Genomic DNA, 13,914 nt, shown 5'->3' on the forward strand with positions numbered 1-13,914 from the left:
GAAAATTTATGTAACCAAATAACCACTGATAGTAAACATATTTGTAGTACAGTACTGGTAAGAGTAAGGGCCAGCTCAGATGTGACATTGGCCTTTCTGTTCTTATAACTTAGATATGTAAATAACAGGCTTGCTAGTCTCTGGCTGAGATCAGGATCATGATGCGGGGGTGGGGGGGGAGAGGCATGTAACCATCTCCCCTCATGCCATTTTCCCATCCTGAAACAGCTCTACATCTCTGCTGTTCGTCTTGTTGGGCCAAACACACAAGCCATCTGTGGGGCATATAGCAGTTCTGTGTTTCTGATCGAAGTCTGGAAGATGGCATGGAGTGGGGGGATAATTTCCTTCCCTTCATATTGCAATCTCAGTCGGAATCAGGGCCTACCCCCCAGCTCTTTTAAAAAGAAAAGTGCTTAGGAGCCCCAATTGCAGAACTCTGCATGATTTCTGCCTTAGTTCTGAGATGTGCATCTTGCAAAGCTCGCAACTTTCTCTGTGCTCATGCCTGACCAATGTGATAGCGCAGAGGGAAATACAGGATGAATGGGGTGGGTGAAGCAGCCGTGGCTGTTTCAGTCATCCATGTATAACCAGAGCCTGGTAAAATTATGATTGCATGCTCCATTGATTTTTTTACAGGGCTGAAGTAATCTCATGGCTTCCAGCTTCAGCACTTTTTGTGGGCAATATTTACTCAGGTTCCAGGGCACTATCCAGATTGGTAAGATGTATGCAAGTGAAATCTCACATGTGTTTGTTTCCTGTTACAAATCTAATGTTTCACTGCAAATAATATACTAGGATGAAGATCTTTCCTTTGTAAGACACTGAATTTGTGTGAATTCTAGGCATTTTCAAGGTAGAGGTGGCTCCCGTAAAAACTTGGATTTTCTGTGTTGGGTGCTAAGACATCTTGGGTTAACACTGTCTTGGAGCTGAATTTCTTGCCCCTTAGACGCCTCCTGCATTTTGCATCACATCATATAGTTTGTTATGAATAATGACACTCAGAGATTTTTAGGTAAGTCGAAGCACAGAAGAACTAAATGGTTTGACTCAGTATAAGGCATCTTCTGAAGACTAATAATTGTATTTCTAAAGTACCACAGATAGTCTTTGATAGATTCTGTGATCATTCCAACAAACAGGAAAGACAGAAAAGTGTTATCTTCCAATGTTCTGTCATAAGATCTCCTGTGCCTCCACTGAGAAAGGACTTCAGGGTCCAGCCTAAATGTTATGAGGGTTTGCGTTTTTATTTTTGCAGGAGACCGGGGCTATTTGCACATAAGCTGAGCACTTTCTTTGTTTCTGCTGAGCTATATTTGGGTTCTGGCTGGCAGGAATATTGGCAATCATTCTTCTAAGCTTGCATGTGATCTGTAAGGTGGTTTTCACACAGGCTCAGGCTTGTGAGGTTTCCCCCTGCTGATGTGACTGCCGATACAGCCCAATGGCCCCATTGCAGGTTTCCCAGAAGTTTCCTGCCCTAGTCCCCTGGCAGTGGCCATACCTCTCCACTGAGGATTTTTCAGTTTTGTTATAAAGGAATTGAATATTGTTATATTTATATACTGGTTTAACAATATTTGTAACAGGTTCTCTGAATTCTTAGATTTCATTTTTTTTAAAGGTAAATCTATTCCCTGACATTGTTGAGATGTGCCTTTCTCCTTATATCTCTGTACCAAAAAGGACTAGAGACCTACTTTTTTAAAAAACAAAAGTTGACAATCCAGAGAACTTGTTATATTTAGTGCTTTAAAGGTTTATAATGATATGAAATCACTGATTTAAAAAAAGAACAAAGAAAAGTCCCCAGTGGGAGGGGATGGCCACTGCCAGGGGAAAGAGGCAGGGATCCTGTGGGGGGACTGGCCATCTGGAAGCCTCTTTGCCACTGTGCACTAGCAACTGGGAAACCACACGAGCAGAGGTCATTTCAGGGGGGAACGCGGGGGAATGCTGTTCCCCCGGGTGAGGTACCGGGGGCGGGGCACATGATAAAGCCCCGCCCCCTGCTTCCGGCCCTCATTCAGCCAGGAGGAGGCAGGAGAAGAGGGAGGGTAAGTTGCTTCCTCCCTGCCTCTCCCCACCCCTGCCTGCCTGGGGCCAGGGAGGGCCTTCGCAGGGCTTCCTTGCGTTATGCTAATGAGTTCCCCTAGCTCTTTTTCTACGAAATGACCCCTGCACACGAGCCTGTTCCCATGTGGAAACCACCTACTTCTCTGCTTGTGTATGAGATAAATCTGGTAAATGAAAGAGATCGTGATTTACAGGGCTAAACTTCTGGATCTAACCTTGCTTAGCCCAAACAGAGTTCATTGTTTATTTCTTTACAAGTTCTAAAATGAAAATAATAGTGGTGGAACAGTGTGCAGCCAGTGTTTGTTCCTTTTCTCTCCTTCCAGTTACCTTGGGAATTAGAATATCAGCATCACAGATCCACTGAGAGTGAACAGGGGACATTAGTTCATGTGCCGTTGATTTATATCCCAAACTTTCTTTTCTCCAGCTCCAACTTTTGCCTGTGTGATCTAGCTTCAGCGGAGCTGTGAATCTGTATATGCTGCATTATGTCACACAGGGCATTGGTACATAAGGTCACGAAAATATAATTCCTAGATGAGCACTGAATTGGTTATTGCTGCTTCCATCAAGTAACACTTGATTAAGAAGAATTTCATTATCCTGATGGTGGAGTTTGGGTTTTGTTTGTTTATTATTTATTTAAGTAGAAAGTAAGATTGCTTTCACACACATTGGATAATGCACTCTTAATGTACTATAGCAATTGTTTGCAGCTGGATTTTCCTGTTTCACACAGAGATATCCAGTTGCAAACAATTGCTGTAGTGCATCGAGACGAGAGTGTATTATCCAATATGCATGAAAGAAGCCTACATTTGTGACCCAAGACAAAGGCATTATTCTGTAAATAACTAGGGGTGGGTGTAAACATGGAAGCCAAATAATGATGTGCACTGAATGAGCTGGGTTCAAATGCCTGCTTAGCTCACTAGATAGTCTCTTTCAGGTCACTTACTTTTAAACAGGACCTCAAGGGTATGAATGACTTAGGTCCATGGAACATTTTGTGTGTTTGATCATCATAGATGCATATATCCAATTTCCCGTTTCTCCTTCTAAGAATCTAAAGCTGGAATTGAAGGGAGAATTTCTAGCTCTAACTTAGGGATGCATTGGAAAGCTGTTGGAATGGGGGTGATGGGAACGTGCTTATGCTGGCTGGCCTAAGGTATTGAGCTTCCTTTAGTAAAGACCAAAACCACTGAAAAATATCATCAGAGACAATAAACATCTGGTGAAGGTTAGCTGAGCTGGGCATTCTGGAGCCATTGTTGGCAGCAGAACACATTTCTCTTGGCTCTAAAAGCCAATAGGGATAAGGGAGGGGACAGGGGTGCATATGTATATATGTGTGTAAACTTGGCTACAGAAAAGGAAGAATGTAAATTCTGGTGTCAGCTTTCTTTGGATAGCATTATTTGTAGTGTTTCCTATTATTGTTCTGTACCTCAAGAGGCCCATATTAGAAGAGGTTTTTAAAAAACTTTCTCACTCAGCAGCAGAAGTGGCAAACTGCCCAGTGGTAGAACTAGGAATTGTTCTTTGTTTTTTAGAAAATTGGTTGACAGCTTCTGACTGTGTGCCTTGTTCAACTGCTTGCTTAACACGGTTTCTTGCAAGTTCTTAAGTGTTTCAGAAGAGCCTTACATAGTTACTGTGTTTTTAGATCAAAATAATTTAAGGCCTACTAATATGTTCCTTCTTACGTTCATATTCTATAGGGAAAATGAGAACAAGGGCAGAACTACACATTGCGTTGAGTTCTGTGATCATTTTTAAAGATTTTCTTTTCTTTTCCAGGTGCAACCGCGGGGGCTTGTTTTTGGTGGGAAGGGTTACCAATCTCAGGATTGGGCCTAGAGTTCTCCTAGAATTACAGCTGATATTCAGACTACCCAGAACAGTTTCCCTGGAGGAAATGACAGCATCAGAGTGAGGTCACTTCCGCACTTTCGTTTTTGTCACTCATTTGTCCCTATTGCCTCAAGGTGTTTCCCCCCAATGTGTTTTGCTTTCTCTAGTATACCCAGAGGGAGCAAAACACGCGTGGAAAAGGGGGGGTGGACACCCAAGGGACCCAAAGCAATAGGGAAAAATAACAACAGTGAAAGTGTGGAAGTGGCCACTATGGCTTCACATCCCTGTTGAGTTCTTCCTATCCCCAGACTCTGTCCTCCCTAGGCCCCTCCCCCAAATGTTCAGTAATTTCTTAAGGCATTCGTAACCCTCTTGGAATGGGAGAATGGTGTGGGGAAGGGGAGGAGGCTTTTTCTTCTATTGATGTTTCCCAGGTGTTTTGTTTTTTTAAAGAGGTGTCGGAACTCTCAAGAGGGAAATGAAGTTTTCAGTCTGTATACTAAAAACTCGTAAATTTTTAAACATTTTAAAAATAATTTTGTCAAAGAGGTTCTGGAACTCTGCTCTGGCACATTCCCCCAGGAAAAAAGCTCTGATGTTTCCCAATGAAAACTGCCTCCCTACAATTTTTTTAACAGCAGGAGTCAAACAACTCAGGGATGTTGTTTTTCAGCAAGAAAATAGCAGAGGGGGGAAATCTTATCTATGCCTGCACCATTTTCCCTCTCCAAAAGCAGCACCAACAAATTGTATTAGAAAGAGACAACAAAAGGTCTTAAAATGATTACAGGTCTAAATGTAATGTGTAGTTCAGGCCTAATACAATTGTAAATACAAATAGTTTAATATATATTCAGTGCCCAGAATCTGTCAGAAGCAAAGCCTGATAATAGCTGAGCAAAATATGGTTTCAGCAGATTGTATCCTACCACACCACACAGGTAATGATGATGCCTTCTGTTAATGCAAGGATCCTTCCATTGACAGAAATGCTTCTATGGGTGGGTTCAGACGGGCCATTTGAGCCGGTATACATGCCAGTTAGAAACGGACTACTTATGCGCGATCACACAGCCAACATCTGCCTCCCGTCCCTAGCCGTTGCCAACCGGCTCAAACACCCTTTAAATTGGAGTATTCTTCTACCAGGTCCCCAAGTGGTGTTTTCCTGGTGCTCCGGGTCTAGCCGCATTTTCCTGCTGTGTGATCGCGCCTCCACCAGTGTAGAGCTACTTCCGATCGGAAGCCCGAGGCTTCCGCTTTTCGGCCGCCATTTTTTTGGTGTGTGTCGGCAAAATGTACTTGGGCGAAGTTTCGCCCCGGCGTTAATAAAACAAATTAAAAAATGGTGCCTAGTCTTAGGCTTTAGACGAGTCCAGGACCTCACGGAGGCCAGTTTCGCTGTAAAAGTTTCAAGGGAAGTCCTCGCTTCAGGGCATTCTTTTTGGGATAATTTGTTCTGCGCATGCACAAACTGTGAAAAATAAAAAAATAAAAACCGCTGACGCATGCTGCTGTGTGACGCATGTACTGTGCTGCGAGAGAGGGTAATGTGACCGTGCTTGTCCCAGATCAAATACAATCCGATTGGAACCGGAGCAATTTAAACTGCTCCGGCACGCCGTCTGACCGCACCCTATCACTGGCAGAAGATTCTGTGTGCTTGAGGAAAGTTCCACTACTAGCAAATAGCTCTGTGGGATCCAGCCTGAATACATTCCAGAGCTCTGGTAGTTTGAAGGCATCAAAAGGAGTACCAGATCTCCTATATGAGCATTATGGATGATTCTGGTGATATACAGGATGGCATCGCCCGCTCACCCCTGTGATGACTTGCTAGCCTCTGGGTTTAGCAGAAAGCGCACAAGAATACATGACTTACTATCACACGGTCACACGGGCCGGATATCGCGGGGGGGGGAAGCGTGACTAATTGCCCCAGAGGAAACTAACGTGCGGCTGCCTGAGTACACATCCCAGTCGAGGTCCTGTGGGTCGGGGGAAATGACGATCAGACGGGTATCCTGCAGCGCAGCACAGAAGCCGCGCCGCGCGATCGCACTAGCAATCACTCTTTGTGCGCATGCGCTGTTGGGCGCTGTTGCGCAACCTGCGGAGACGAACAGCAGCGGGCACCGGATGCCACGTAAGTCCACTGGGAACGCGATCAGACGCCCGCCCTTGGCCCACGGTTTCAGGAAACTAGTACCTCACAGGTACTAGTTTTTAATCTCTGCACCTTCGGCGGGGAGCCACGGGTTCACCACGGGAGCACTGCGCTTCCCAGATGTTGGGGTGAGATCGCGCCTTGAAAATCCGCGGGACTCCCGTGCCTCTCCCGCAGCAACGTTACCGTGTGACCGGGGCCTATGCTATTTATAATGCTTAACCTCCAAAATCAGATTTTTAAAATAGAAAAGCAGTCTTTAATGAAATGTTTTATAGATAGTCATGATTCAGTTTTAATATATTATGTGTTAAGTCACATTTCATTTTAAATCAGAAAGAGACACTTTCCCTGCCCAGTGGTGTAGTTTTTGTCCTGTTTGTCTTTCTTTTCTATGACATATGGGCATTGCAGACCTTTAAATCTGCTTAGCTCAACTAAAAGCTAAGCAGAATCTTAGGGTAGATGAAAGCAGTAAGTCTGTGTATGCTTATTTGGAAATAAGTCCTATTAAACCAAGCAGGGAATAAGGATGAGTAGGGTTGGGCTGTGTCAGTAGGGCATATTTATTTTGTGATGTTGCTTGTTAACCAAAACCCCTTTAAAACTAGTAATATTCATAAAAGGCACTAGGGAGCCACCCAGGGTCCTGCCAATTAATGCTGCATTCTCTTTCTGGCCACTTTACCCGTATAATGGATATGTTGCTGCTGCAGCTCTAGTGTCAGTATCCCCTGCTGTACTGGCACAGCATCTTGAACCAAGGTGGTGGCACTGTCCCAGTCCAGTTAGTCACCCGAGTGCAGCTGTTTCTGCATCCAGTCCTAACACTCTTCATGAACAATTTGGCGGCTGTAAACGCAAAGCTTGTTGTCAGCTCTGCAGCTGCCATGGACTGGGGTGTGTATGTGCTGAACACTGGATAAATTGCCTCTGTCTGTTTCTCAGGAATGTTTAGTTTCACTTCTCCCTGCATCCTTATTGCCCGTTAGTCTGAGTTGGTGAGCTTGGTACCTTGTTTCTCCTTCTCCCTGGGAATGCTTACCTGTTAGCTTAGGCGGGCTTTTGCATGACGCCTGATTGGCCCCCAACCACCCACTGACCCTTTTGATTCCTGTACATCACTAGCCTGCTCATGCTTGCTTTTAGTTCTGACAATGAATATATGCTCAGAAGATCTGCCTTTACTGTACTCAATAAACATAAACCTCTTGAAGGAATGTTGTTGAGAACTGATTGCTGCAGGACTCTGACACTTGTAACATACTACTGTTACCCGTAGTAGGAAAAATGTTCAGAGGGTAGCCATGTTGTTCTACAGTAGAACAGCTACATCTGAGTCCAGTATCTGATGGTATCTGTCAAAAGCAGATACCTAGAAAATCTTGTTGGTCTCTTGAGATGCTACTGGACTTGAATCTAGGGAACATTGTGGGATTTTATCATATAGATTAAAGATAAACTTGTATGCCTTTGGGGTTTTAGAGCGTTATTATATTCAAGTGACATGTAAGAATAGGCTCAATATTAAAACAAAATTGGGCCATTCTAATCAGTAGTAGGTGTATTTTACAATTGGCTAGAAAGATTTGCCTTCTTACATTCTAAATGTATTTTTCTTTCTCTGATGTTATATGTGGGGAGTGTCCAGAAAACCTATGATCCTACTGAGAAAGATTCCAGTGGCAAATACAGGAGGAGAAATAGCTTCATAAATTTTGTAGTTCCAGTGATACGCATTTCATTGTTAGGCTATATCACTTTTATTGCTGCTTCTAGGGATAGCTCTAGGCACTCGTGTTTCTGTGACAGAGCACATACTTTGCGCCAACAAATGTCATGTCTCCAATCCTGTGTCAGCTATTCATAAGATAAATGGAACCACAGCCTCTTTGGTATGTTTGGAAATGCCTGCTTTCTAGTATTAGCACAGAAAGAAAAATGTGCAGCATACTTCAGCAAATATGCGGTGCTAATCTTGTTGGTCACATTTTCTTCCCTGGCAGCCAATTCCTATCTTTCTTACTTTACACAATGCTGCAGAAGTTATTACCTGTGGAATCGAGAAGTTTGTGCAGAAAGAGGTACAGTGAAGCTAATTTCCTGGAATGTAAGCAGCAGCCTCTGAAAGGGTTTTGTAAGCAGTCCGCTGTGCTTTCACAGATTACCAGCTAATTCATTTTCTGGATTATTTTCAGACATGCATTTTCAAAAAGTATGGCTATTAGGCTTTTAATTCAGGAGCTATGTTAACATTTTATTGTCTGTTTTTTAGCCTGAGAACTATTTTCTGAGATTTTTTTTAAAAGATGCCCAGTGTTTTTATGCCATTTTAATGCTCTGGCTGGTTTTCAATACTGGGATTTTAATAACTTTTAATGTTTTATGTTTTTACTATGTTCTATTTTGTAAGCTGCCTTGAGCAGGTTCTCTGAAGAGGCAGTATAGACATTTTCTGAATAAATGAATAGATGTGTATATATGTGTATATATGTTCCCCCCTTGAGTCCCCCTAGCTCTTTTTCTACGAAATGACCCCTGTGTGTAGCTCACTGTCCCAGTACACAAGGAAGTTTATCATGATTTTGGTTCCCTGCACTGAGCATGGGCTATCTTAGCTTTCTTGAAAGGACTTGCCATCTATGCAGAAACACTAAATTGATGAATAAATGAATAGATGTGTATATATGTTCCCCTTTGGGCATTCCCACTTTGCATACCAGGAGAGTACACCACACATGATCGCTGTGATAGTGTGTTCATCATTTTGTGTGAATAGCGCAACATGTATATTTTCAGCTTTAGTGTGCATGAACAGTGTGTGAATTTCTGTATACTAACGCTGATTCACACAAAATGGTGGGCATGCATATCAGTAGGATGTATGTAGCTCACTGTCCCAGTACACAAGGAAGTTTATCATGATTTTGGTTCCCTGCACTGAGCATGGGCTATCTTAGCTTTCTTGAAAGGACTTGCCATCTATGCAGAAACACTAAATTGAGGGTCAAATTAGAGTCTACTAGATAATAATTGGAACGTGGCAGCTGCAGGGATCCTGACTCATATTGGGGCTGTGGCACTCGGGAAAGTTTAACCCTCCCCTCATGATGCTCTCCTCTCCTCAAATGGCCCTCTGGAGCTGCTGTTTGCCCCACTGAGGTAGATGTATAGATTGCCTAAGAACTGTTATATAAGACGTTTAGAAAGCTGCTCAATGTTTTAATGCAATTTTTATTATTCCTACATTGGGGTACATAGCAGCTCTGGGGGGCTGTTTGCTTGGAAAATGGTATGTGTGGTGTGTGTGAGGTTTATCCCCCTTTCGCTATACAACAGTTCTGAAATGTTCTTATCCTCCCTACCCTGACTGTCATTACAAATGAAAACCATGAATCCATTCATGGGTTTTGTTGGGTCCTGAGAAATTGCCTGGATGTTCCTTGAGAGAAGCAAAGTAGGAAAGCTATACAATTTTTAAATTACATTTAAATACCTTGCATTTTAGACCAGGGCACAACATAGAAACTATTTCAAGGTGAGTTCCCTATTTTTCTACTTGTACCACAATAATATGAGCCTTGTTTGGAACATTTTAAATCAACTTAGTATAGATGTATAAATAATAATTTAGTTTTCTTTCAGTTAGGTCTGTTTGTCCTTCTGGCATCTTTATTGCAATTTATTTTCCTTTTTTGCAGCAAATCTCTCTGCTAAAAATCAGTAGGTAAGTTCCTTAACATTTCTGAAAGGTGTATGCTCAAGGAATCCTGCTGGGAGTCTGGCTTCCTATAACGAGTATTTGTGCTAGGCCTGCTTGCCTGTCCCAGTTTCTTCTCACATCCTGGCATTAAAGGAGTCTAGGACTGCGATCATACGCACAATTAGACCCACCATAGGTGCGAATGCTGGGCGGATTTAAAGGGTAAAATCAGACAACAGCATCTGGGAAGTGCCGTGCAGCCGTCGGCAACCCATTCTGCTCCGCCGCAGAAGCGGAGTAAACAGGCACTGGAGAAAATCTAGTAGTAAACGGGTTGCCACGGGCCATGGACGGACTTTCCCATGTCTGATCGCTCCAGGGTGCTCTCATGGTGTCAGGATGGTCTGATCAGGCCATCCCGACTCTGTGCCGTTGTTCCCCCCACTTCGCAGTATGCGCATCATCACAAACTCCATAGGGAGTCCTCGGTGCAGAGGTGTGATTCATCGATCCCTTGGTTAAGTGCATGGGGAAAAACCGGCACAAAAAACCCCCGACTCACCCGCAGTTGCGTCTGATCACACACTGACAGACTGCACCCGCAGCTTCAAAGGGAGGTGTGATCATGCAATTGTGGGTCAAATTCCTCTGGAGGAAACAGCCTCACCCCTCCCCCTTTTTCTGGTCCGTGTGACTGCAACCTAGTAAGTATGTTCCCCAACTCTGGAATAAACTGTGGCAGTTGACATTGGGTGGGAGTGGAGCTGTTGGAATAGAAAGGAGAACAACAAAAGCAGGTGGTGATGTTGTAAGAAAGTGGGGGAAGATCAATAATGCATGTCTTTTGTAGCTCTTTACCTAGGGAGCATTTCAATAATGTGTCAACCTCTTATGTCTTTGACCCTGACTGTTCTCTGCCAACATGTGAAATGGAAATGTATCATTCCTCTGAAATACATGGCTCTGAACTGCAGTCTCATGGATTTTTTTCCGCACAGAGTGCTGATCCTTCTGGTAGCAGCAGGGTGCCTTCCTTTCTGTGACCCACAGGTAGGTAGGTTATTTCAGAACAAACTCCAACCTTGCTATGAAAAGGCCCATTCATATGTCAGGCCTTGAAAGTAACCTTGCAATTGTAGCCTGATAAAATTCACCAAAAGGTGTGGAACAAGTCTTTTCCCTTGATCATTGTTTTCTATTGAGAAGGAAAAATTGAAGGAAGCGATGAAGAGAAGAAAAAATTCAAGAGAGTATCTGAGCCTGCATTTATTAAAATGAAGTCAGTCATGCATGCATGGAGTGATTAAGAAAAAACAGGTTGCTTACCTGCAACTGGTGATCTTCGAGTGGTCATCTGTGCATTCACACCCATGGGATACAGTGCGCCTGCGCTGGATTGATCGGCATTGTAGCAAGCTCTTAATGGATTTTCGCGCCCAGACCTCAGGCATGCGCAGGAACCCCACCACGCATGCCCAGAGGGGTGGACGTGGACATCCCACTAGTTCCTTCAAACCGCCGCAAATCAACCCCTATGAAAAATGTAGAAGCTGACAGCAGCGGGGAAGGAGGGCGGGTGGTGTGAATGCACAGATGACCACTCGAAGATCACCAGTTGCAGGTAAGCAACCTGTTTATCTTCAACGTGGTCTCTGTGCTTCACACCCATGGGAGATTAGCGAGCAGTGGCCTACCTGGAGGAGGGTGCTGGCAGGTCATTAACTGCGAAGCCGAGGATAAGATGTGACGTCCCATGTTGGTACGAGAGTTATTTCGGACATCTAGGGTGTAGGGCCTTATGAATGCATTAGGCGTAGCCCACGTAGCGGCTCTGCAAATGTCCATTAGGGGAACTCCCTGGAGGAAGGCAGTTGAGGCTGCAACAGCTCGGGTTGAATGAGCCTTGATAGGGCCAGGCAATGGCTGCTTAGCGATAAGGTAGCAGAGGTGGATGAGACCTACAATCCACCTTGATAAACGCTGAGCCGTGATGCGCGTTCCCAGCCTTGCTGGTGCATAGGAGACGAACAGTTGACAGTCACGTCTCATTGGGCAGGTTCTGTTTAGGTAGAACAGAAGCGCACGTTTCGTGTCCGAAGTGTGTAACTGCCTTTCCTCTGGGGATGTCAGAGCAGGGAAGAAATCCGGGAGGAAGACCTCTGCCTGTAGGTGAAATTCTACCTTTGGCAGGAACGAGATGTCAGGTACAAGGCGGACGCCATCTGGCAAAAATGACAAGGAGTGTCATGTCTGAAAGCCAGTATTTCTCCAACTCACCTCGCAGAAAGGCCGTCTTCCACGACAGGAATTTCATGTCACAAGTTGCGAGTGGCTCAAAGGTTTTCCTCGTGAGCTGACGAAGAACTAGAGGAAGGTCCCAGGGAACGACAGGAGTTTCTACAGGAGGGTAGAGATGCAATAAACTTTTTTAAAAACGTTTTGAAAGCGGATGTGAAAACAGTGTGCACCCGTCAACTTGAACATGGTAGGCCGAAAGTGCGGCCAAATAAACTCTTAACGAGGAGTGAGAGAGTCCCGAGTCAGCGAGGGACAGGAGGAATTGGAAAACTTTCTCGAGCCCCATGGAGGTGGCTCGAGGGGCATCGTCACCCAAGGAGGAACAGAACCTTTGCCATTTGTAATGGAAGGACTTCCGTGTAGTAGGCTTTCTTGTGTTTAATAAAATGTTCGCTATGTGGGTGGAAAAGGTGTTGACGGTATTCTCCAGGCAGTCAACTTCATCCGTGGCATGTCATGGCACAGGAGAGGAGAGTCGGACAGGAAGAGGAGGTCCTGTGCCAGAGGGAATTGATGGTAGACCCCTGCTGACAACTCGAGGACGGTCAAGAACCATGGTTGCCTCGGCCACCATGGGGTTATTAAGATGCAGTCCGCTCCGTCTCTGATGATTTTGCGAACCACTCTCAGAAGCAGGGGAAGTGGAGGGAACAGGTAAAGAAGGCCTGTGGATGATGGATAGAGGAGACCGTCTCCTAGAGATTGTGGATCCCTTCCACCTCGACTGCAGAACAAAGGACATTTTTTGTTGGCTCTGGTGGCAAAAACATCGACTTGGAGAACTCCCCACCTGCAGAAGAGTGGGAGGAGGTAGGTTGGTTTCATCTCCCACTCGTGAAGGCTGAGTCCTGCTCGACTCAGATGGTCTGCCTGCACGTTCATGTGTCCAGGGATGTGTGTAGCTATGAGGAAAACGTTGTTGGTGATACAAAGGTTCCACAACTGGATGGAAAGGTTGCAGAGGCATAGGGAGACAGTGCCCCCTTGCTTGTTGACATAACTGAGTGCAGTAGTGTTGCCGTGAGGACCGTGACACATTTCCCTTTGATCATAGGTAGGAAGCTGGTGACAGCATACGGTATTACCAGCAGTTTCAGTGCCACTTCCTCTTCTGCGCATCCCATTTGCCTCCAACACAAAGGCCCATCGTGTGGGCACCCCAGCCCGTCAGGGAAGCATCCATTGTTAGGGTGATTTGGGGTGACTGAGGATGGAAGGGTGCTCCCTGGAAAAGATTGGAAGGGACAGTCCACCAAAGTAAAGACTCTCGTATATTGGGAGGGGGTATGTGCATTCTTCAGTTGTAGGTGACGCATTTTTAGTTTTGCGAAGACCAGGACCGACGTAGTTGTGGCCATAAGACCGAGTAGCCTCTGTATCTGGAAGGCCGTGACTGAAGGTTGGGTACGGACGACGGTGGCTAGGTGGATGGTGTCTGCCGCTCTGTCTTGTGGCAGGTAATCCAGTAGAGCACCGATGTACTGTATTTTCTAGACCGGTTGAAGTTGAGACTTTTACAGATTGACTTGCAGGCCCAGGTTTTCCAAGAGTACCATTGTCTCGTTGATGTTTGAGACCAGAGTGTCCTTGGAGGATGCTACCAAGAGCCAATCGTCGATGTACAGGTAGATGGAGATTCCCTTGAGACGGAGGAAGGCCGCCACCACAATCATAGTCTTTGTGAAGACTCTTGGGGCGCTTGAAAGGCTGAACGGTAGGGCTGCATATTGGTAATGCTGTTGACCAATTGCGAAGCGTAGGTATTTGTGGTGGAAGGGGTGGATGGTGAGGTGGA

At 45.0% G+C, this 13,914-nt stretch overlaps 1 protein-coding gene across 1 annotated transcript in view; it reads left to right on the forward strand.

The window, feature by feature from the left end:
* TMEM241 (transmembrane protein 241) overlaps nucleotides 1–13,914 on the forward strand; it is a gene marked incomplete at its 3' end in the record, with an annotated part of 64,588 nt that overhangs the window by 11,226 nt on the left and 39,448 nt on the right. The window contains exons 4-7 of the mRNA XM_015424323.1: nucleotides 643–724; nucleotides 8,125–8,202; nucleotides 9,820–9,845; nucleotides 10,820–10,871. Of these exons, the coding sequence (XP_015279809.1) occupies nucleotides 643–724; nucleotides 8,125–8,202; nucleotides 9,820–9,845; nucleotides 10,820–10,871 (238 nt within the window). The remainder of the gene's footprint in view (nucleotides 1–642; nucleotides 725–8,124; nucleotides 8,203–9,819; nucleotides 9,846–10,819; nucleotides 10,872–13,914) is intronic.

This window comes from Gekko japonicus, unplaced genomic scaffold (genome assembly GCF_001447785.1).
Source record: "Gekko japonicus isolate JY-2015 unplaced genomic scaffold, Gekko_japonicus_V1.1 scaffold2628, whole genome shotgun sequence".
Taxonomy (NCBI): domain Eukaryota; kingdom Metazoa; phylum Chordata; class Lepidosauria; order Squamata; family Gekkonidae; genus Gekko; species Gekko japonicus.